A 26,213-nucleotide genomic window follows, 5' to 3' on the forward strand; every position below is an offset into this window, starting at 1 on the left:
ACTCAGAGACAATAATGTCAAATTTTGGAATCTCCCAGTAAATGATAATGGTGAATGTGAAACTAGTGCTCTTACAGAAGACTCGGATCCGCTGGTACTGGAAATGGATCAACTGGAAGCAGAACTTGAGTTTGATCAACTCCAAAAGCTTCTTGGGCATCCTGTAGACACTAATTTCCATGAAGAAATAAGGCCTAAATTAGACGAGGTGAACTTCATGAGTATCTTCTCTTTTGTTTGTACGAGAAAATTTTCATCTTTTTTTCTTCAGTTATCGCATTTTTTAATACTATTTTGGCCTTTTCTTTTTGAGGCGTGACAATTCAATTAGTATCATCCCATATTCCTATTTATTTCTATTGTTTCCAAAGTGGGCATTCAAGTTGTTTATAACTTAATATACTTTAGTCTAAACTCAAGTTGCATGTAGAATATTCTATTTTCTTTAGATAATTGGTGGTTTGTCTTCCTAGATTTGTTTTTGTGCAGCAGAATTGATAGCAACACTGTTATGACTGAAGTGTAGGATAAACATGTTGATAAATATTTGTGTTTTAATTTAAAATTTATAAATATATATTAATTATATTAATTCTATTTTATAAAATAAAATATTTATTTTAGATTTTCTTAAGATTTTGTTTTGATGAGTCAATAATTTGTTAAGGTTGTTTTGATACCTCTAAGTTGTTATCTAACGACATATTTTTCTATTTCTTCTCTTATAAAATAATTTATTTCTTGAGAGTAAGAGCATTGGTGTTCATAAGGTCCAGGAATCCTTTCGCTGCACACGATCGGAATCAACGGGTTGTCGTATCTTGGGAGAGGAGCGCAATTAGAGAATTTCTTACCCGTGGGAGCGTTTTCTCTCTAAGGACAGCGTTTATGCGCTTCAACCCAGACTATATCTTTCTTCCCCTAATTTCATGTGCTGTCAATTAAATTTTTGTTATTTAATTAAAGACTGTGCATCTTTTTACTATTTATTTTCTTTCACTTTTATTTTATTTTCTAACAAAACAGCATGGGCACCCGTTTTAGGATATTCCACCACTAACTCCACTAATTCTGTTATTGCCCCAAAATATCTTTTTGTTATAACAAACTTCATCTCATTCGGTTGTTATTAGGATATTTTCCTTTCTGTTATGGCCATTTGGAATGTTATATATTATCTTTTGTTGAAATCATTATAAATATGACAGTGATGAAATAAGAAGGAAGGAATAATTATGAAGGTAATCATTAGTGTAGTTTAGCATAGCTAGCTTTGTCCTCTGTTTGTAACAAGAATTCTCTTATTCTTGTCTTCTCTGATCAAATTTATAAATCTGCTTACTGCCTGAATGTTGTGATCAAGTATATGACATATAGTCCCATTTGTAGCCACACCATATATCTGATTTTACTCATGATCTCAATTGCTGATAGAACAACAGAAAAACCAGATTGCGGAATTGGAATCTGAACTTAACGTGGCTCAATCTAAACTCCAAGAAAAGGAAGCTGAACTCCAGGCACTAAAGAACTGCATCACACTCCTTTCCGAACTCCCTCTATCCACAGTTTCGGGCAAGGTTCATAATGATTGCTTTGTTTGGTTGAAACTGCATCTTTATTTCATTCATTTTGCATTACTATGCTTTATTAGCAAAAAAAACTGTATCTCTAATATCGGTTATTGTTCTCAGATCATGAAACTGAGGCTCACAAGGGAACCAGCGATTGGGACTGTAACACTCTGGACTCTAAGTCACTGCTATCAGTTGGTGATGTGAAAACACCTATATATTCTGAACCTAGTGTTGATGTATATGAGCATACAAAGTACATTCACAAAATTAAATGATACATCTAACACATGCAAGTTGATAAAATTAAAATCTGATAGAACAACTGCTTATAAAGTTACTGTGTTAGATGTATCATTTAATTCTACAGGTAGCAGATCTCAAGATGACCCATATTCATATTTTTAAATTTTAATACATGCAAGTTGCAACCCATGTAGTGATGTACTTTGCAGTATGGACATGTGAATATAGTAATTGATCTTTGAGGATTTCATATTTCAACGTCTATTTTCCATAGACTGATCTCAGATTTGCTCTTGTCTCGGGGGCCATAACATAATAATGCCATTGCTTTTTGATTCACAAGCTATCTTCACGAGTCGCACAAGGAACTGAGGCTGCTGAAACTGAAATACTTTTGACTTTCTATGCTCTCTTGTTGGGAGATATAAACACTGAAATCACCAAATTGCATCCACATTTTGTGTGGTTCTGTGAACTAAATTGCATCCACATAAGAATAGGATTGTAAAGAAATTATTGACGGAATCTTGAACATAGTGTGGGTTGACTCACTATGTTGTGAGAGACAGCACGGAAAGGCGTGAGAACATGGTATTGGGGGCCAGCATGCATTAGAGGATTGCGTTTTTTTTCTCTTATAAGAAAAAATAATTCATGGCAACCCATAACCAATCACTGATGCTTGTTCAAATTTTTGCAAGCACTTTTCACCACCCCTTTTGTCCCCTTTCCTTAAATGATAAGTGGTTTTGATTAAAAAATGCCGCAGATGGCTATTCGTTGTCTTCCCAGGGCTAGCAAAACATTTGACATTCACGTTCTGATGAATGTATTTTAATCTGAAGAGGCAATGCCCGAATAGAAGCAGGACTAAAGTACGGAATAAGTATTTTTCTTAAGATGTGTTTCATGAAAAGGACATGTTTTGAACAAAAGAAAATCACGACAAACTATGGTTCCACGATGTTGGAAATGGCGTTTGAGAAGGCTTCGGCTTTCAACTTGTCAACTTCTCACTTCTAAAAACACTATTTTTTGGAGAACAAGGCCAGTTTATTTAAATTTTTTAAGAAAAAAAAAATATTTTTTTCATAAATAAATAACAGTTGCTTCTCAAAAAAGTGTTTTTTTTAAATATTTAGAGAAACACATTAAAAAAATATACTACTTATTATATAAAAAAAAAACTTAAACAAACAACTCCATGAGTCCATAACACACTGGCATTGTTTTCTTTTGGCGTACATGGTACAACCTATAGTCCAATAGCAAACAAAATAATCACCGTGAAAAAAAATATATTTTTCTTGTTGCAAACGAATTGATATGATATTGCTACACATTTTAAAAAAAATTATTCAGGATTTTTTTAAAATTTAAGAAGGTTAATAAATAAACTAAAGTGAGGTCAATCACTCGTGCATCCAAGAGTCAATACCAAAATCAATTTATTTTGAAGAAATTCTAACTTATAAAAATATTTAGCATTTTCATGAGAAAATATCATTCCACCTTACTTGATAGTATTGATTTTCTATCAATAATTCAATATCATTCCACCACATTTCATACTATTAAAGGTTTGTGAGGGGAATAAGAAATATATATTTTCGTGAGAAAATTGTCTGTATATTATTGTAAATAATTTTTATATGATTATTAAATATAAATTTATGATAAATAATAAATTTATTAATTTTATAAAAATTATTTAAACACCATATTTACCCTGAATTCTAATTAATTGATAGTATAAAAATTCTTTACATTATTAATACACAAAAATTAAACTTTATTATCATTAATTAAATTTTAAAATATTCTCTTGTACTCTAATAAACTATCACACACACAATATATATATATATATATATATATATATATATATATATATATATATATATATATATATATATATATATATATATTATAAGTACTGAGTTTGGATTTTTTAAATAAAATTTAAAGTTTAAATTTTGTAAATAGAAAAAAATTATACATACAGGAATTTTCACTGTGCTGCCTACTACAAAATCTTGGAAACTGGCCCTATTCATATTCATCCTATATACGGGGAGATTGACGAAGGAGCTGGGAGCACGAAACATCATGCCTATAATTTTTCTTGGATGATAATCTGATTAGTGTAGGAGCTTTCTCGTTCGTTAGGGTATAAGAAATTAGTTTGGTAAAAAAATTAAACCAAATTAATTTTAAAGTATTTTAATCGGTTCAGGTTTATATCAAATAATCAACTCAATCTAAAAATTGGTTTAAAATTAAATTTGTTTTAAAAGTTGATTTGAAAATAAATTAATTTTTAATTTATTTTAAACAAGAGTCGAATTTTTAAACTATTTTTTAAATGAAAATATATTTAAATAAAAATCAATTTAATTAATCGAGCTGATTTTATAAAAAAAATTATGGAATTTATTTTATAAAATAGTATACTCAAATTTTTAAATTAGTTAAAAAAATTAATTTGATTTAGATTCAAAGTTAGAGTACGATTCAATCCATTTTTTTCACACCCCTGTCCATGAGTAATAGCTCTCCAAAATTAAACAAGTTTAAAAAATGAAAAGCATAAGAAGCAATCCAATAATAAATTTATTTTGATTGACTGAGTGGACTGGATTGTCTGAAACACTTGTATCCTGAGTACTACTTTCTTTCTTTCTTATAACTTTCTAGTTTTTTTCCTGGATCCCGACTGTCCCATTGCATAATGCACGTATTTTAGAAGATAATATTCATCCATCAATCTACACCTATCAAAGCAAACCGTGTGTCTCAAGTCCAGAATAGTTGCCTCGTAATCGTAACATGACATAAGAAAAAATATATTTTTAAAATAAAAAATTCTACGATAAAGAAAAAAATAATTAAAAGTAAATTTTACGTACGGAAACTATTTAAGATTTCATAAGAGTCTTCATAAGATTGCACACTCTCACCGTCTCTTTTATCTTCATAACATGTGGAAACCTCATTTTATGTATATTTTTGGGTATTTTCTTAATATCTAAATATAGCATAATTGAAAAATAATGTGATTGCTTACCGTCAACAACAATACAAATTCAGAAAAAAAAAAATAAAAGAAGACAAATAGTAATCATAAAGAAAACAATAAACTAACTAATTAAGAGTGCTTTTTAGGGGTTAATTTAAAATGCTGAGATAAATATATCATGATTTTTTTGGTATAAAAAAGTTGTACTCAAATTATAACTTCCTTTTTTTTTTTTGCAGAAACTAAAATTAGAATTAATGATCTAGTTTATACTACCTAAACCTCTTACCACTATGCCACTAAGCAAACCCTAATTATTTCTTTGCTTTAAAGTTTTAAAAAATCATATAAAATATATGCTCTGCAATCTTTTTTGGCATCTTTAATATCAGGTCATAATCGTAAGGGTAGTTTTAAAATATTTTATTATCATAAAAACGGCTTAATTAAAGTCTTACAAGGTGACTGATAACAGGTATCGTGAATATACAATATAGTATAAAAAATGTCGTATAACTAATGATTTAATTTTAGATTGATTTCTATTATCTACTTAGCTATCAAATGGGGTGGAGTAATTTCAATTTAACAAATTATCTTGAGTTATTGTGACATGCCCATAATTACGTTAGATATTCAGAAAAAGAAAGAGGAATAATTTTATTGTTTATAATGATTTTATCTAATTTGAAAATAAAAAAATCTATTAATATAATTATATTACGAGTTAATAATAATATAATGCATTATATTACTAGAAAAAACTATTTTCATTTCAATAGAAATAGGTAAATCAATATATATTTAGTTCTATGTACGTAGTATTTTTTATCACACGCCATAAACATAAATATTATACAGAATTTGAATTATGGCTCTTAATTTTTTTAATATTTAATAGATGCTAATATATGTTAATTGATATCTATATACTTATATTTATATTTATATCTATATAGATATAGATGTTTACTAACTAAAATATATTGAGCCATAATATATGTGCACCAAGCTAAACAAAAAAGATTATTTTGTAGAAAATTGAAACTATATATATAGTTGCATGCATGTGCTAGCTTATGAGCAACCATGAAAGGTCACTATTTTCTTGTCTCCTTACAAACTCAACTTTGAAGATTGATCCAATCTCAACTCTATTGTCTATAGGATTGCTCTCAACAAAGACATTATATTTATGTGTATTGAGAAGTTCAGTTCACAAAAGTAGAGAAAAAAATTAATCCAAACATGTTTTAAAAGTGACGATAATAATGTTTGCGTATACTCTCCTTAGTTAACACCCCCAACATCAGTTTTGTTCTCATGCAACAGACATTGGTTATGAAGTTCAGTAAAACAATTGAATTGCATAATAAAAGAAATATATTTAAGAATAAATAGTCATTTTTTTCTAAATGCGTAATTCGTTGATAAATGCATTTTTGAAAGATAAAAATATAAAATTAGTCTCCAAAAGTGTAAAAAGTGCGATAAATATATTCGATCATTAACTTTTATGTCACTATTAATAAAATAGTTATATGACATAAAAAGACAAATTTATTGAAATGAATGTCAATGTGATCATGTTGACTAAATTGAACAAAAATACCAATAAAATATTATTTTTAGATATAAATATCAATAATTTTTTGATAGACGAAAATGTCAATATTTTTTATTAAAGGAAATTGTCAGTATTTTTTTTACCTAAATGTTAGTATATTTTATTGGGCAAAAAATGTTAATAAGTTACTATTATTGAACGAAAATGTCATTAATTTTTTATTGAACCTAAATATCAATATATTTCTATTGGACTAATTTGATTTGATAAATCCAAAATTTCATTTCATTTAAGGGTAAAATATAATTTTAAGATAAATTTTTATCATTTTTTTATCACTACAAACATAACATTACACACAACTACTTTAAAAAATATATTGACAAACATAATTTAAAACAAACATAATAATAACGATAATATTGATTATCAATCATAATTTATATGTCACAATAGAAATTATCAAAGATAAATATTGTATCAATTTACCAAAATAAAACATTGCAATAGTAAATCAATCATTACAAACTTTTTCAAATTACCCTAAAAGATAAATATATCTCATATTTTATTTATTTGAATCTTAACTATTTTATTAAAGGTGACGAACAAAAGTTAATCGCCAAATATATTTTTCATATTTTTTTACACTTTCGGAGATTAAATTTTGTGTTTTCATTCTTTAAAGATACATTTACTAGCGAATTACATATTTAGGGATAAAAGTGACTATTTACCCACATTTCTAGAGAGTGGGAAGACAAAAAATTAAAAAAATATTATATAACAAATATATCATTATGTTGATAATTAGAGATGATAAAAAAGTTAAAAAAATATTATATGACAAATATATTTCTAGATTGATAAATAAAGATTATGACGTAATGACAAATTCATCCTCTATATCATACAATTGCACATTTAAAGATAAAAAAACTGCTTATCTTATATTTAATTCATTTTTCGGAACACAAGTGTAACACGTACGCTTTGAGGGAGATCAAAAGACAACGATTGGCTCAAATTGATGAGGAAGCCTTAAATAAGATTGGTTGTTATAGCCATATGATAATGTAATTTTGCCCATATACTGATACAAAATGTTACCATTTATGAAGTAACGTTTCAATAATATTATTATTATGTTTTTAAAGAGGAAATAAAGTTAATGACTAAAGCTATATTATAGCAAAAAGAGTATGAAAACAACATTGACATAACAAATGTAAGAAAAAACTTAGATATATTTTTGTTCTTGTTTAGGATTTTTTTTTTCATTTTTGTTTATAACTTTTTTTATTTTAATTTTTATAAAATGTGTTTATTTTATTTTTCATTCTTAAAATTACAAAATAAAATTATTTTGTATCGTTTATAATATTTTTTACAGTTTAAAACAATATTTAAAATATAAAAAATAAAAAAGAGGAAGGAGAAAGAGAAGCTGAGGACCTGGAAATAATAATAATATATAAAAAAAGATCTTGACAGTAAAGCGGGTTCAGCCATCCGTGCGAAGATGCAATATAATTTAAAAAGTCCACAGCAAAAAAACAAAAATGGGAAAAGCATTTTGCAGAAAGCAAAGCTGCCCCAGACACACCCCATAATCTGGTTTGCGTTTGACAACAAGTGAGTAGTAGCAGCACTCAAATTCCTTTCTTCTCCACAAACCATGAAGCTATCAGCCAAACCCATTTCGAGTCCGGGTCGCACAGACAAGTTCCCTCCCCCACTCATGAGGTTTCTCAGAAGCAATGCTGCCAGCAGAAGCACCAGAAGGTCCAAATCAAGCCCAATGTTCGTAAGGAAAAAAAACACCACCGCCATCGAAACCCAAACCCAGGAACCCTCTTCCCCCAAGGTCACGTGCATGGGCCAGGTCCGAGTCAAACAAGCCGCCACCACCTCACGTGACTTAGCTCCCCCGCGCTGCCGCTGCCGCTGCTACTGCTGTTGGATCCGAAGCCCCAACAACCACCCCTGCCGCTGCAAACCCCTCTGGCCCAACTGGCCCAGCTTCTTCCGTCGAAAGCCCACCACGCTCAAACATCACTCCGAGCCCGAGCGCAATTTTCACGACCAAGAATCAGAATTACCGTTCCATGAGAGAGTGAATGTCGATAAGGATAGTGATTTTGCTTCCAATTCAAGCACGCCCCCGAGAAACGCTTTGCTTTTAACTCGCTGTAGATCCGCGCCGTACAGATCTTCCTCTTTGGCTAGTAGGTTCTGGAGTTCTCCCGTTAAGGACCAAGAAACGGAGTTTCCAATTCCGAACACGACGGAACAACAACACACTTCCGAGGAACCCCAAACGGAACCCGAATTAGGTTTTCTCAGAGAAAAAATTGCTTCACTCACCGAACCGGAAAAGGTTGAGGAAGTTGAAACAGAAACAGAGTCTGCATCATCACGTCCTACTGTACTCACTAGGTGCAAATCGGAACCGGCGAGAACCGGACACAGACTTCTTGACCCTCTGGTAAATAATACTAGTAATTTGTTGAATAAAAGAAGGTTGGAATTTGATTAATCATTAATCCATTATTTTTAATTATTATCTTATCTCCATATTTTGCTTCCTTCCTTCCTACTACTACTACTACTACTACTCATTTGAATATAGTCTTATTTGTTTATTTTCTTATATGTAATTATTTAATTGAATTGAATATGTTTGAGTCTTTGACACCTGGAGTGTACGCGTTAATCGGTGGGGCTCGTTGGTAACATAAAAAGGTGGTATGAGCGTGTAGTAATTGTAAATAGAACGAAGGAAGAGGAAAGTATAGAAGTGAGTTCAGGTACTTGTTTTCGGTCCTCTCAGTAGTTAATGCATTTCTTGTCATTACATTACACAAGCCTGAAGTCTGAATTTCTTTTTTCTCTGCCAACCATGTTAAGAACCTGAACTCGCTGCTTTCTGCAATTTGCTTTCATGTGCTGCTTTTTTTGTTTCTTTCACTTATCGAACTTCGCGGAGTTCATTAATTAATCTCAAAAATAATATTAAAGAAAAGGTGAAAATGGGGTTTAGGCGTAATTTTCTTCTTAATAATTTCGCCTTTGTTTCTAAATTAATTTACGCTAATGAATGCGCAGATACTGTTTGGAGTAAGATTTTGAAGTTATTTTTTAAAGCTGCCATAAAAAACAGCATAACACTCATCCCAATGTTGTTCAATTTAATTTTAACTATTTAGATTATCGTTGGATTCTCTGACCAACTTTCCAACTGGGTGGAAAGTGCAAAGTGGAAAGTTAATTTGGATTGGAACTCTGTATCTTTACTATTTAGGACTCTGCCGTGAGCCCCATCTTGTTTCTAATATTTATTTTTAATAAGCACAGAGAACGCTAATTTATTGGATAAATAGCAGCTAGTACCAGAATTCCTTCACAAAGTATACTGCAATGAGCCTTGAAATGTGCAATGGGAGCGCACACTACCTAACTTCAACGATTGCTCATTTGTTTTAAATTGTATAAATTTGATTTAGATAGAATTAACTTTAAATTATTTAAACTCATTAGAAAATTGACATGTGCTTAACAATTAATATTGGTTATAAATATTTATTAAAACATGTATTTTTTTTAATTACTAAGCGCTAGAAATAATACTAATAAAACAACCACTACAACTCTAGTACCCATAGCTGTGTTTCCTTATTTTAATCCTGAAACAAATATCAATTTTGTTTTTGTTCTTTGGCCATAAAAAAAATACACACATGGTCTCTGCTCTGCTTGAATAAATAATTATTTAGTACATTTTTCAATACTTTTCATGTTATATATACGTAATATTGGTCATTTAACACTTATTTTTTTAGATCTGTGCATTATTATATTGAAATTCTATGATAAAACAAGTATAAATTCTCTGATAAAAAATATTTTTACTATTATCTTTGGTCTGCAACTATTATTATGACCTTTATCATTTCAAATTTGCTAAAAAAAATACAGGCAAACATAGTCATAGATTGCCACTAAACAACTTTCACACCATTCACATTTTTACACGAAAATTATATGATGGATTTTTTTTCCTTAAAGAATAAATGTTATGGGGAAGAATACTTCGAAGATGGTAGTTCTAATCAGGTTTGAACACGCATCTTAGGCGTCCCAGCTCACAAATGGTTTACTAGTTACTACTTAGTTCAACCAAATTCCATAACTTGTTTGAATTGTTTCCCTCTAAAATTTCCAACTCAGATTTTAGGAGGATACTGTCACAATGGGAATGGGTTTGTTAGTCTGATAACGGCACATGTAAACTAAAACCGTTACGAAAAATGTATTACATTTTTATTGTTCGAAGTGATTTCAATATTCATATATAGAATGAAAAGAAAATCAAAATGGATGTGTAAGGGTATTTTGAACCTAAGATTCACCTGTACAATGTACATCTTTTTTCACAAACTCAAATGCACACAGTTGTTATTTTCTGCTGGAGGCATATACTATATTCCGCGGTCCACAGAAGTAAAATGCGTATGTGACAGTGATTCAGTTACATTAAATTGTTGTCGAATTTTTCCGTTTGTTAATGGCATGTGACTCTTCAGAAGAGCATTTATAATAAGATGAAGTGACAGCAAACTTGATAATTACTAGTTGACAACGAGTGGTCCATCTTTGTCCCTGCTTCTGTTGTTACTGCATTAAAATCTCGTTCATTTCTAGTATTATGATGGCATAGTTAACGGAATATTTGAACCTAACGAAGCCTTGTTGAAATTCAAAGAAGTACTTTTAGATGAAGCAAGCAATAAATTCAAAAGTAAATTTACTGAATTGATTTATATTCTTAGCAAAACTATTTATTGGGCTAAAATTTGTGGATTTGATTATTAATCAAGTCTTGTTAACAATTGCTCTAAAGTTAACATGGCACTTGTTGACGAAAAAAAATGAAAAGCATTAATAAGAATATTGCAATTGCAAAATTCATTCTAATAACTAAAATATAATGATTTGCAAAACAATAACCATACAACTGTACCTTATCACACCCCAATAAATTTAAAAATGTAAAATCGATTATTTTAAAATTTCATAAGTTTAGATTCTCTTGTTTAAATCTAACACCAACAGTCGATGTACTTTCTAACCTTGATTGTTTATTTTCGTTGAAGCTTGTCTGTGATGTGTTTTGTGGCCTTGATCCATATGCATGATGTTGCATTTCTTTAAGAAAAATGAATGGCTAGATATGAAATATGTCATCATTCATGTTCCCTTCAAAGATGTAGACATTCCCTCACGTATTATTATCTTACACTGAGTGTGAGAGATATGCTTCTAAGATGTTATCTTCTCCGATACAATTATGAAATTAGGATGGTTTTTCCTCTGGACGTTCAGAAATATAATGTGCAAAAATCATGATAGTATATTCTTCTCTTTAACGCGTAGTGCGAATTTTCAAAGGTAAAATGGAAAATAAGCAATCGTTAATTGATTACGCACGAGCACATAAGGGTTAAGGAACTAGAATAAAGGGTAAGAGTAACTTTACTACTAGGTTTCAAATTAGTATCAATAGACTATTTTATAATAGATCATACAACATTATCTAGAATCGAAGATTTTTTAACATTTTTTTTATTTTTTTCTTTTAATGATAGATCTCATTTTGAGATTTTAAATAATTTTTTATAATCTCACATGTATCTCACTTTTAAATATTTTATTTAAATATTTATTAAATTAAATATTCATTAAAAAAACTTAAAATTTTTTTTGTCCTCCCTTTCCTTTCATGTTGCCTTTTTTTCCCTCTCTCCTCACAGGTGCTTCTTTCTTTCTTTCTTCTTTTTCTGCCTTGATCTCCTTTCCCTCCTTCGCATCTCACCCGCTTCCCCCTTCTCCGTGGCGACCCCCCTTACATCAGTATATCTATTTTTTGTTTATATTTTACTTTCTTCTTCTTCATCTCCTTCTGTCCGATTTTTTGGTCTCTATTTTCCTCTAGTGTTTTGTTGTTTTGCTATTAGGGAGAGAGAGTTTTTGTACAAAAACTTATTCTGTTGTTGGAGTACAAGTGTGTGGGTGAAGTCTCACATCAAATAAAAATGAAAAAGTTAAATATCATATAAACGAGGAGAAAATTCATAAACCTATCTTAGAATTTTATATTAAAATGTGATGTCAGATTTCGTTATGTGATTGAAAGTTGTTCTAATAACTTGAGAAATGCTACTTATATAATAAAATCTTAGAGACTCGTTGATTTTCTGTCCATAATTGTAAAAACTAACTCTCAACTCTAATAATGAAAAAGAAAGACCTAATGAGACTAGAAAAATAAGTAAAGTGCACTTAATTAATGTTTTGCCAGGGTTGTCTCAAACCCAAGAGAAAATCTATACTGAAATAGAGAGTATTGAGAGTATTTTTCCATTTTACTACTTTTGTTACCGAAACAATGAAGAAAGATTGTAAAAAAAATGAAAGCAAAATTTATTGTACACATTTTATTCCTCAACTTTATGTGAGCTCATGGAAAAACTAGAGGTGACTACTTTATCCCGATACCGCATGGGCCATTCCCCACGATGGCACGACCCTATCTAGCTAGGAACGGCGTTCATCTGATTTAAGAAATTGTGAGTATACTGGGATTGTTTTTCATCAGCGGAAGTGAAGGCGAGGTCCTAGGTCAGAGCCTGCTTTGATACGCAAGTCTCACATAGGCTGCTTCAATCTTTGGAGTGCAGCTTATATACCTGTTAGACAACTTCACTTAATGTCAATTGGTTTTAAGATGAGATCTAACATGGTATCAGAGCAGGCTCTGACCTGGGACCTCGCCTTCGCTTCCGTTGCGACGAGCACCCACCATTTGTGATTCACGCACCAAGTCCAATAAGGGCTGGGCGTGAAGGGGGTGTATTTGAAAATACCCAAGTCCCACATCGGTTGTCTCAATCCTTGGAGTGCAACTTATATATCTGTTGAGCAACTTCACTTAATGCCAATTGATTTTAAGATAAAATCTAACAAAATTCTTCCTGAAAGCAATTATTGTACAACTTTCAAATGTTCAGCAAGGTTGTACTATGGTTATAAGCGTAATGGGTGCAGTGAATTGCAACTTCACAGATTTTGGGAAGGCATTGGAAGATTGTATTTGCATATATTGTCAAAAAGAAATGTCATGATCAAGGAGATTGGTCCCAGAAGGGTATGTACTAATCTCGGATTTGGGACCACTTAATATCTAAAACCTTCCAGCACCAGCGATCAGCTGATCTAAACGCCAAGGAAAAAAAATACAAAGAAACCGCCAATGTGAGTTACTGTGGATAAATGGCAATTTCATTTCAGGACAAAATGTCTTGATACGGTTTCTATTTTATGTGGGGTGAAACTTTTTTCATTTTTAGCTTATAGAGTCACTATTTCATTTTTTTTTTCTTTCTAAAAGTACTTCTTGGAAAAGTTTATTCAAATAAGCTCAAATTGTATAATTTAGAAAAGGCCTTATTTCGTCAAAAAAAGAAAAGGCCTTATTCACCCTAAAGTGACTTCAGTGATGATCCTGAGTGCCAATTAATTTACAACCAGTGACCAATTAAATAAAATAAAATATCTCACAAATAAGCAACCAGAGCATGAGATTCTAAATTTAAAATTAATTAAAATATGACTTAAATATGTTTTACATCTCTAATAAGTTATAAATTAATAATTTTTGCTTTAAATCCGTAATAATTTTTTTCTGTCCTAGTTCCTAATAAAACAATTTATTTATTTTTTATGCTTGTTATTTTGTTTTAGTCATTTTCAATTTACCTATTTTTTCATTTGAGTTCTTATAATATTTTATTTATTTTGTATTAGTCTCTTTTAAAAATATTTTGATAGATACTAAAGACAAATGGTCTACGTATTTTAGGGAGAAAAACAAAAAAATAGACATATTAAAAATAATAAAATAAAATAATAAGGATAAAATATTTTATTTGATTTTATTAAAGACTCAACGCAAAGATTTTTTTTTATTAGAGACTCAAAATAAAATTTGATAATTTATCAAAAATTTAAAATATATTTAAATCTTGTAATTAGGCTTTTGGGCCATTGGAATTAAAACTTTTAATGTCCGAATTCTATAACTATGAAGTACTCAAGCTTTAAAAAAATTAAAATTGTTAAAAGTGTTCTGCTATTGGCATCCCCAAGTTACCATCTAAAATTCCCAACCAAAGTGAAGAAGACAAAAACATCCTTTTGGTATTTAGACTGGCAAAAACATGTTTCATTGATTAAATTTAACATAATGGAAAAAAAATTGTTATGATAATTTTTCATAAAATGTTAACACAACTATTTTTTTTCCAAAAAGTTTAATAGGACAAAAACTTGTTTCTATTATGCATTTTGAATTCACCTCCCTACTAACACAACATGAACTGGTTTTTATCGAGGGTATTTTTGATAAAAAAAATAAAAATGGAAACTTGGGGGTTAAAATTTCAGTTGTAGGATGCTAATAGCAATTCTCATGTTAAAAAAATAATAAAGTTAGTCATGACTCATGAGACCCAAAAAATGCATCAGCCCAAACCCTTAGATTTAATCTGCATAGTGGCCCGCCCAATCCGTGACTGAGGCAGACAATCTAATCGGGAATGGGTTTGAGGTGAGAAGATGTTGGTTTAATTCAAAATAGACATTTTAGAACTAATATCTTTATTTTACTAAATTATAAAAAATAATTGAAAATGCATTGTTTTCATTAAAATGGAAATAATAAACAGAGACAATAAATCATACACTAATAATATAAAATAATTTTATACTAACATCAAACCACAAATTATCACGTATAATAAATTTATTAATTTTTATAATAATTATTTAACTAATAATAATTTTAATTGATTAATGGCATAATTTTTTTACACCACCATCATGTATAAACTATTAAACTCTAATAAACATAGAATACGAGAAAAAAAACTTATATATTTTTTCTTGGAATAACTCTACATTTATTATGAGTATGAATGAAGCCAAGATGATATATTTTTTAAGGATAAATATGTTTTCATGATGTACTTTTAAATAATTTTTGTTTTAGTTCTTATAGTTGTCAAAACAATTTTTTTGACTCTTATCATTTAAAAAAATTGGTGGATTTAATTTCTATATTTAAAAAAATAGATGAATTTAGTCCTTGAATATCAAAAAAATAAATGGATTTAGTTTTTTTTTAATGTTCAACGATTAAATATGTATTTTTTTAAAAGTATAAGTATCAAATTGATATTTTTAAAAATATAGAAATTAAAACTAAAATTGACTAAAAATATAGGGAACAAATATACATTATATAATAGTATCTGATGGAAGAGGTGGAGGACTCCACGTCATGATCTGAATCCAAGCCAACGGTTGTGTGTTGGTATCTTATTAAAGGAAGTGAGAAATAGTAGCTTGACGCGTGTTGGAGTGTTTGGCAATAAAAGGAGGAGACGACGACGCGGGGAATCTCCGGTCTCCACCGACATCCCTTCTCTTCCAAATCCTGTGATCCCATTCCAATCCGTTCCGTTCAGCTCAATCTCAAAATCTCAATGGCCGATAATGAGCAACCGAATAACGAGGAGGCAAGTCCTCTTCTCCACCAGCCCCATCCCCAACCCAAATCCGAACCACCAACGCCACCTGAGACTCCCGAGTTTCTCCTCGGCTGGACCGCTGATGGGCTCCCTCTGGCCCACGCCAGCGTCGTGGGCCAGCCCATGGGCCGCGCCCCTTGGAACTCCTCCATCTGCGCCTGTCTCGGCCAAAACGATCACTTCTGCAGCAGCGATCTCGAAGTTTGTCAGTCCTTCCATCTCTCATCTCACATTCCTGTTTTGACCTAACTTATGCTCCATTTCCATTCTCTATTATTTTTCCTCTTTTCATTTTTCACCTTGTGCAATTGAATCCTGAGCGAAACAAAAAATACCTAATTAGTTAGAGTCTATATTGGTTCCCTTAGAATTGGAATTTAGGATTGATTCGGATGAATGTTTCAATGGCACGTGTTAGGTTTCCATTTGGTTCCCTTAGAATTGGAATTTAGGATTTTGTGTGTGTGTGTGTGTGTATGTGAGCTCAGCTGCTGAAACATCAGAATCAGCTATGAGTAGTTTGTTTAGTTGAATCTAGATTGTAATTTTCTCTTAACTAAATCTTTATGATATGAGTATATGACCGGTGAAATCATGTGTTATTACCTTGTATCGGGTTGTTTTTAAATTTTAAATCAGGAAGAAACAAAAAAACAAAACAAGTGCTATAATTATAAAGAAAAATTGCTTGTGGATTATAAGCCTCCCGTTCCCCTTTTGATGTGTTTTCGATTTGGATCCATAGAAAGTTTATTCACTTTTCTTATACTTGAACTGATGTCATGGGATAGGTCTTCTTGGGAGTGTGGCTCCTTGTGTGCTGTATGGAAGCAATGTTGAGAGACTTGGATCTGCTCGTGGGACATTTGCCAATCACTGCTTGCCTTATTCTGGAATGTATATAATTGGAAATTCCTGCTTTGGTTGGAATTGCCTTGCACCCTGGTTTTCCTATCCTAGCCGGACGGCTATTCGTCGCAGGTTCAATTTAGAGGTATGTTACTTTCTTATTCTATGCTCCTTATAATCTAGTGATGTGTTTAGAAACCTCCTATTTGTGAGGGTGTATGCGAGAAAGAAGAATTGTAGGCGATCACAGTCCTAATTGGGCAGCATGACTGGGGGTAATTAACTGCCAGCGTGGATGTTGGGGGAAATCGGAGGGAAATTTTGTAGAAAGCTACAGTAAAATAAAACGAGAGCAGAGTAGAGAGGGGAGGTAAGGAAGTAGTGACCAAGGAGTGCATAGGAGAGATGAGGGTGTATCTCAAACACCCTATGCTACTGTATCTTTTTTCCTTCTGTTCAGTCTTGTAACCCATTGTAGATCTATCTATGTTTCTGCTAATATGACACTGACACCAGGGATTATGATGAGATGTTACAGTTCGTACCTTTTTTCTGTGTGATCCGATCCGTTTATATCACAAGTATTTTAGATTGGATAATGTGACTCTCCTGGTCCCAAGAATGGGGTTAGGTGGCATGGTTATTAATTGATCAACCTGTGCACTTTAAACCTCTTCGGTATTCTGTATGTAAATTTTGTAGGGAGTTGATAGTCAGCCAAATTATATGCTACTATGCCTGAAGTTTTGTTCAATTTAACTTCTGGTGTATTCAATATCAACTTTGTATTGCTGAAAATTACTTGGTTTATAGTATTTCATATATGATGCCATGCTTGATAAATGAAAAGCCTGCGTATGTGTAAGTGAGATTTGCCTTTGCTTAGAATCTGCCACTCCCTCAAACACAAAAATCACATTCCCATGTTATGAAAAAAAAATCAAATCTTTGTATGAATTATTTATTGTCCTTGGGTTTCAGGGAAGTTGCGAAGCACTTAATAGATCATGCGGGTGCTGCGGAAGCATTTTGGAAGATGAGGTGCAGCGTGAACATTGTGAGTCAGCATGTGACTTGGCAACTCATGTCTTCTGTCATGTATGTGCTCTTTGTCAAGAAGGTCGTGAGCTCCGTCGTAGGTTACCTCATCCTGGCTTTAATGCTCAACCAGTACTGGTTATGATTCCCCCAGGAGAGCAGACCATGGGACGTGAGGCTTGAAAATTTTCTCCTTCATCTTGGAAGTGCTATTCGTGCGTATATTACCGTTGTCTTGCTCTATATTATATAACTTGATGTTGTCGAACCGTGTGATGACTTTATTAAAAGAGGGCCCTTTATTATTATTATTTTTTTTTATAAATAAGAACATGAAACATCATCATAATTTCTGTTTGCTTCCCTACTGTTTTGTATCATATATGGATTTGAAATGATATTGGAGAAATTTTTCTCCTAGTGTCTATGCGTAATTACATTCCTTATATAACTTACAATTTTATTTCTCTTTCAATTATGAAAATTTTGTAATTAATATTATCTTGAACTTTTAAATGAATAGATAAATAGAAATGGATTTTTCTTTTAAAATTAGACAGCTAAAAAGTAACAGTCATTACTTGACGGTCTCTTCTGCTTTCTCCTAACTACCTCCTTTCTTAATTCTGTTTTTAACGAAACATTAGCGAACTCTATTGGTGACTGTGACATTTTATCACTAATTATTGAGGACAATCAAGTGAAAATAACTTGAGTTTCTGTGTAATATCTCGTGTTCGAATATCATGAATAAAAAGTGTTAGAAACTTTATTACTCTTAAGTAGGTATATCGACTCAATTTTGAATTTTTGATCAGTCGTCTTCTAAAATGACTTTTAACTATTAAGAGTCTTACACCAAAAAAATGAGTATAACTTGTCTCATGAAAATAAAATCATGTATATCATATGAGAAATTATGAATAGATCGCAACATTTTAATTACTAATGCTTTTTTTCGGATTAAAAGCTAAATAAATGAAGAAAAAAAGTATAAAAATTGAAGATTACGGCAAAAATGTGTTGTTTAGATTGATAATAAAAAAATGAGACGAAAAGAAATAGAGAAATTTGTAATACATGTTGGGTAAGTGGAGATGGAGAAGTATAACTTGGCCATGACCACTCCTCTTTGTTACTGCACATTGTTTTCGCGGGTTGGGGAAGGAGGTTGATCCTTGTTAGTTGTTGCTTCTTATTTTAAAAAATCCATAGATTTTTTCTTTTCCAGATAGCCCAGAGAGTATTGAAAAAAAAAAAATCATACCTGTTGCCTCCTCCTCCTCCTTTGAAAATAACCAGGAGTTGATCCATTCTGCGAAATTTGTTACCAAAAGATCAATTCGATAGACAAGGGGGATGAAATCAGATGCTCCTAACCTGCTCACATATTTTCCAAAGCCACATAGTAGCCTGATTTCACATTATACTCACCATTTTCAGTGTGCTTCCATAACAGCAAATCTCTTACTGCTATACTGGGAATTGGAATAGCATCTAAAAGTGTTCAGAACTTTAAAATGAAATGTTTAGAACTTACAGGGAAAAAAATAAAAACAAATCTTATAGTATCTAAAAGTGAAAAACGCCATAGACATTAAAAAAAAATTAAGTATTCTTCTTATTAGGCTTGTTTCAGTATCTTTAGGCTAGCTTTTGTGCATAAAAGTATAAAAGTTTGATTAAAAAATGTTAACGCGACACTCTTAAACACACTTTTTATTATTGATTAATTTTTTTTAGATATTACAAAATTTTGTAGAATTCATTTCTTATTTATAAGTTTTACTCATAATTTTATAATAACTAATAATAATTATATATTTAAAGGAGTATCTTATAGAATATTTTACTATTATAATTTGTTTAGTTCAAGTATTAGTTGAGAAAAGGGGGCGGGGGTTAAGTTTAGCAAAATTAGAGTGATTTTTTAACCCCACCTTATGGGCTTTGCCGGATTAGCCCATTTACGAGCTGTTAGTTTTTAGGTCCATTATTGAAAAGAAAAAAAATGCTTCTTCCTTCTTCACATTAGTTAGGGTTTTTGCAGTTGCTGCTTCATCTCCTGCACTACACACTAAACTGTGCGTTTTTTAACCACAAAAATCGATGGCTTCTTCTCGGCTCGATTTCTTGTTCTGTAATTTGTGTGGGACAATGCTCACTGTCCCTTCCACTGAGTACGCACAATGCCCACTGTGCAAAACTCGCCGAGACATACAAGGTCAAACCCTCTTCTTATTATTTTCAAATTATTTCGCATGCTTGTTTTTTTCATTGATAACTTGATTTCATATTTACTGATATTTACTTTTATATTATGTATGGGTACATAAATATAACATTCTTCTTTTGATGTTTTATGTGTTGTAACGGAATATCTTTGTCTTCAGATATTTGTGATAAGGAAATAAGTTTCACAATTTCTGATGAGGTATGTTTTACTTCTGTCACCTAATATATATGATTATGCATATATAACAATGTTCTGTTTCATGTTCTTATGTTTAATGTTTTATCAAAGAAACATGAATATGCCTACTTCCACTATAACTTTGACACAAGAATCACAAATCCTTGATAAACTGATAGCTTTAGTGTAAGTAAATGACAGGTTTAGTGTGTGTTTGGTTTGGCTCATTTTGAAGAGAGAATCACTTATTTTTGCCCACTTCCTAAATCCTAAGAGAGCTTTCGAAAAATAGGTGATTGTTTCCTTAGAAACAATTGTTTTCATACATGCTCTTAGACCTACCTTAATTTAATGCCCGTTTGGTTATGCATTGAAAGGAGAAGACGCACGTCACTTTGATGTATTTTAAAGTAGCTTCTGCGTCCTTTTTGAAGAGTTTTGAAGAGTTGACGTCAATTCATAGTTGAATGTGCATAATCAAAGCCAATCCAAACGCACACTTACTCTCTGTCCAGGTGGGAATTGGTGAGGAAAACACCCTTATGAGAGTTTGAGTAGTTTAGCCATTTTGAATTTTGGACCTGGGTTTAGAATTATAATATCAATGTAGCAAAGATAGAAAGCAGAGCTGAATGAGAAAGTGAGAAAAAATCAAGCGGGAGAACTTAATAATTTGAGTGTTTTTTGTTTCTGAATATTTATGAAAATTAATTAATATCGTTCAAATAGGATCACAGATACATTATAGTTGCAACAGCTTAGCTGACCAGCTCGAGTGTGTTTGACAGATTCTAGTTGATATAATATGAACTAGTTACTTTAATAAGCCTAATTTGTGATTTCATCATTATCATGAACATATTTCACTTTATGTAGACTATTTGCAATTGTTCCTTATGTAACCTTGTGCTTGGCAGGATATCAGAAGAGAGCTTGGAATGGAAATAATTGAGGAACATGCGGTGATGGAATATTCTAAGGTAATGCATCCTGCAATACTATGTAAAAGTAGCTTGTTTTTTTGCTGATTTTTGAATGTTTAAATGTTATTGTTTCTTGACAGGTCAGCAAGAAATGTGAAAAATGTGGCCATGGTGAAGCTACCTATTATACTAGACAGGTATCTTTAGACTTTATCACGTAGGTTTGCCAATTCAATTTGAAGCTTATTTAATAGCCTAAATTTATTTATTTTAAATATTCTAATTTCAGATGAGATCAGCAGATGAAGGGCAAACTACTTTCTACACATGTACCGGCTGTGGTCATCAATCTCAGGAGAATTAGTGGTTTACTTTTAGGCTGTGCTTAGTTTGGGAGAGGAAAGTGGAAGGAAAAAAGTGAAAAGTGAGATGATTTTTTTGGTAGGAGTGAAAATGAAAAGAAAGTTTAAATTTTTCTTTCTTAATTGATTGTGTAGAAAGAAAAAGGAAGGAAAAAAAGCATGTGTGTAAAATGACAAATACTATGGAATGGAATGCAATTAATCTTTTCAGTAAAAAATATATTTAGAAGTTTTTTGTGAGTACATAAATAATTTTTTTGATATATTTTCTTTTACAGAATAAAAGAAAGATATAAAACAATACAATGAATTTTTTTATTAATTATATTTATTGTTTATCACTATATACTTAACACAATACAATGAAATAATGTCAATATCCAATAAAATTAAATATAAAATAAATAAAAAAGCAGAAAATAAAATAAAATAAAAATAAATGAAAGGTGATAAATTTCCATTTTATCTTTCAAAAATTGAAAGATAAGTTTATTTCAAGGAGAAATAACATTGAATAAAGTTTCTAAACAGATGAAGAGGTTTTCAAAAAATATTATTTAATGGTCTTACAATGTAGATTAAGTTTTAAAATTTTATATAAATAAAAACTAATTGTTATTTAAACGCACCACCTTATTTTGATGAGTAATATATTATTTAAAATATAAGTAAATAATATACCCAACAAATGTCTCATTTACATGATATTTGATATATATAATAAAAAAAAGATAACATTAAATAATTCAATGGTTAAATTAATTAAACTCGTATTTTATATGAAAAGTTTGGTGTAAATGTGAAAGTTTGGCATCTGATCTCAATTGATTTTGTCCCATATTTCAAAATATGTGAACATAATTTTTTTAAGCAAATCTTAATTTGAGTTCATAATATACATGTCAAGAATGCAATTCTCTTAAAAAGCAACACAAGAATTTAATGTAGATGAGAAGAAAGCATCCGAAGAGAATGCAAATGGATGAGAGTAAGGAGCCGGTGGTCCAAGGAGGGACATATTACACAATTCTGTCTTTTAGTTAAAAATATCCTTCTTTTCTTTCACATTCCATTCAATTTTAGGTGGAACCAATTTTGACGTGAGAGCCCGGTGGTTCCTCTCTTTGAAAATGGTTTTCAAATGATAAAATATATATTTTTTAACCGTTATTTGGTATATAACCATTTTAAATGTGCGACAAGCCTGACCAATAGTTTTTATTTTTCCATGGATTAAAACGTCAGTATTTATTGAAGCTTAAATATCTCCTTTATCTAGACAAAATAACTATTTTGGTTTAACAAAAACTGTAAGGAAATTAAATGCAACTTTCTAAACATAAAAAATCAAACTGGAATATAAAATGTAGATAAGAAACTAAGTGTTAGCTAAATACTCTAATACTCTCATTTATTAACACAATCTCGAAGAAGCCATTCTTCTTCTTCTTCTAATACTGTGTTATTGATTAAAATTTATTAAAAATTATAAAATAATAAAGACTCATTAAATGAGATAAAGTTCTTGTAATTTTGTATTTTTTAAATAATTTTATAATTTTTAATAAATTTCAATTAGTAACATCTGGCATTTTCTTATTTTTATTAAACCTCCGAAGTTCCAAATAAGGAAACGTGTTTTCCTTCCCTTCACTTCCTTTCACTTTCTCAATTGCTCGTCATCCAAACATCATGTAAGAATAATCAGTGGGGAAGCAAAATAATGATTTAACCATTAAATAGCCCGTCCCATATATTACCAAAGCACTAATTTATGTGGCTAAGCTTTCTATCAGTAATACACAGTATAAACCGATGAAAATCAACGTAATGCACACACCACTACAGAACAAGAAAGTTCATCTAAATAGTACAATTTAAACATAGAACAAAAACTGAGTACAAAGTCTACTCTCCAGGTGCAGAGACACCTTGCTTCAGTCTCTCCTTTTTCATCTTCTTCTTTGAAACAGGCTTCTTTTTTCTAGGAGGGAGGGTCTTCTGTGCATAACTGTAGAGCACATAATTTCCAATGAGGAATGTCAACAACAACCCACCAACAACCAGGAGGACAATTAATCCTGGATTGAACCCTTTGGATCCAGAATCCTTGATCACATTTCCCTGAGTACAAAAAAAAAGGCACTTAAATATGGCCATACCAGGAAGCACTTGGCAAAAAAGGAATTGGAAAAAACAACAAAAATGCACTTATTTTTAAGAGGAAAATATAAATGCAATTCATCACCAATAACAATTGTACTCAGAGTCAGTCATCCTACACAATAACATCAATCTTCAAGGGTGAGTCTCCAATCCATTCATTTGAACAATTGAAGACTGACTACAATGTGCAACTTCTTTTGATCTTAATAGAATTATTGCTCAAAGAACAATTAAATGATTGGAGTTATCAGTGGGTGTGAAAATCCCATTTCATTGAGATCTGAGACCAAAACAAAATATCTAAAATGAACTTATGAGTGGGTGTGTAAATCATTAAAACCATTTCGTCTTCTTATGTGTTGTTTGAAGTTGAACCTAACCACAAACCATTAGTTCTGTAGTATCGCTATCATTTAAAATCCAAAACATGGATTGGCATCAGCATATGCATTGAATAAAAATAATAAATTTTAACCTACACAACAAGGCTTGACACTACGAACCATTGCTCCATCGGTTCACAATAGTAATGCAATGCAACAAACAATTAAGTTGCCTAATATAATAGCCATAAAAATAAACAATTCAATAATCATAATTGATTCGTTAAATCTGAACATGAACCTTTACCAGATCAAAATCCTAGCTTTAAAGCTGAACAGTAAATTAAAAAATAAAAGAGGATTGCTAAGTTGATTTTCACCGAATCCATAACATTAGAATCGCTAAGAATTTGTAACATTGAAAAACTCGGACGGATGTTCATCAGGAAGATAGAAGAAGAAAAAAAGAAGCAAAATTTGTTAATGATTCCAAGGATCTGAAAATAAAACACGGCAGGAGCACATGCAAGGTTCGATCCATAACTTCAAGACCTAATTAATTCATGAAAAACGTGGAAGGAGGAGCATTTAACATTGTGCAGGAATTGATTAAGATCAGATCTAAGTAATAAACGATAATAGAATAAAAGGTTTGCAATGGAATTTGTAAGTGTACCACGCGATCGAATGAAGGAGGAACTTTATCCGCGAAGTCGAAGTCATCGGCCATGGCTGACGCGGAGAACCTGTGCTTCTGCCAAAACAAACGGAGATTCGGATGCAAAAGTTCCAGAAACCAGCCACGGATTTACCCTAAACCCTAAACCAAATCCATACGCAGTGTCTTTTTTTTAGTTAAAAAAAATATACTACTGCGGCCTCACGTTTGTATAAAGAGTTAAAAAATATATATATGGATAATTATATTTTTATTAAATAAATGCCCCTTCTTTTTAATTATTTAATTTTACAGTTAATACAATAATAACTTTTTATTCATTATTATTTTTAGTTATCCAAATATAATCGTGTGTTCATAGTACATATATTTTTAAGTTGGGACAAACCATCTTATGTGTGAAGACGTGCTTTTAGAAAATTTTAATGTTGCTCCATCTATTTCTCCAATCCTTAAATGTGTTTCAAATTTCAGTTTTTTTACAATACTAATAAATAAGGTGAAATAAAACTTTGTTCCATCTATTTTCTTTAATTCTCAATTTTGATTCCTTCTTTTTAAAATAAATATATTTAGTCAGTTTTAAAAAATTAATAATTTACTTCAATTTTTAACTTTCTATACATTTTTTTAATTTTTATTTTATTTTGGTCCAATTGATTCTATTTCTAATATATTTATTTAAGGTATCATACAAAAATAATTCAATTGATTAAAATGTAAGAAAAAGAAAAAAAATATAAAAAAAAATTAAAAATTAAACTAAAATTTATAAATTTTTAAAAATTGGGTGACTAATTTAGTGGGTATTTGGATAACCTCAAACATCATGATAGACTATTGTGAGGTGAGTTAAATTTATTTTTGATTAAATTTTACATGTTTGAATTGTTTTCAAAATTATTATAGAATCAATTTTGATGAAAAAAAATCATAATAAAATTAAAACAAGTAGAAATAGCTTCTACTTTTACCAAAATCAATTCTACCTTAATTTTGAATAATTTACCCTCACTTAAATACCCTCATCATATGTTTACTATTTATTTATTGATTTAAAAATATAATTAAATCTGAAAAAATAAAAATATAATTAAAAGTCTGGCAATATTTATTTAATTTTGAATTCATTTTATCTAATTTATTCTCACATTCATACCCTTAATATTGTGATAAATCATATTAAAAAATATTTTATCTAATTTAGCTCTCACGGCCTCACATCAATGCCTTCCTACATATGTTTATTATTTATTTATTTAAAATATAGTAAATCTAATTATAGATAAAACTGTATACAATTATTAAAAGTCATTTTGATCATTATAACCTCAAAATCAACATTAATTAAAAATATGTAAACAAAAATCACATTATTTCATAATCAATTCTTACAATAATCAA

At 30.6% G+C, this 26,213-nt stretch overlaps 4 protein-coding genes across 4 annotated transcripts; 3 read left to right on the top strand and 1 right to left on the bottom strand.

The window, feature by feature from the left end:
• The first annotated feature begins 8,084 nt into the window (after positions 1-8,084).
• LOC102668411 (uncharacterized) lies at positions 8,085-8,945 on the top strand. The gene has a single exon (XM_006577646.1). It carries the CDS (start codon positions 8,085-8,087, stop codon positions 8,943-8,945), a length of 861 nt encoding a protein of 286 aa, XP_006577709.1.
• A 6,863-nt stretch (positions 8,946-15,808) lies between these two features.
• LOC100778825 (cell number regulator 8) lies at positions 15,809-18,363 on the top strand. The gene is made up of 3 exons (XM_003521332.5): positions 15,809-16,261; positions 16,848-17,050; positions 17,887-18,363. Exons 1-3 carry the CDS (start codon positions 16,012-16,014, stop codon positions 18,124-18,126), a joined length of 693 nt encoding a protein of 230 aa, XP_003521380.1. The 5' UTR covers positions 15,809-16,011; the 3' UTR covers positions 18,127-18,363.
• A 1,675-nt stretch (positions 18,364-20,038) lies between these two features.
• LOC100527489 (uncharacterized) lies at positions 20,039-21,853 on the top strand. The gene is given in 5 exon segments (NM_001249837.1): positions 20,039-20,167; positions 20,337-20,377; positions 21,274-21,336; positions 21,420-21,476; positions 21,569-21,853. Coding segments are annotated over 5 exon segments (351 nt in total). The 5' UTR covers positions 20,039-20,052; the 3' UTR covers positions 21,644-21,853.
• A 1,515-nt stretch (positions 21,854-23,368) lies between these two features.
• On the bottom strand, positions 23,369-25,017 carry LOC100499820 (DNA-binding protein S1FA). Its single transcript, XM_003521333.3, has 2 exons — positions 24,807-25,017; positions 23,369-23,765 (listed from the first exon to the last, which is right to left on the bottom strand). The coding sequence occupies exons 1-2, from the start codon at positions 24,858-24,860 to the stop codon at positions 23,550-23,552; spliced, it is 270 nt and encodes an 89-aa protein (XP_003521381.1). The 5' UTR covers positions 24,861-25,017; the 3' UTR covers positions 23,369-23,549.
• Positions 25,018-26,213: the final 1,196 nt, after the last annotated feature.

The sequence above is a fragment of the Glycine max genome, chromosome 3, assembly GCF_000004515.6.
Source record: "Glycine max cultivar Williams 82 chromosome 3, Glycine_max_v4.0, whole genome shotgun sequence".
Lineage (NCBI taxonomy): Eukaryota > Viridiplantae > Streptophyta > Magnoliopsida > Fabales > Fabaceae > Glycine > Glycine max.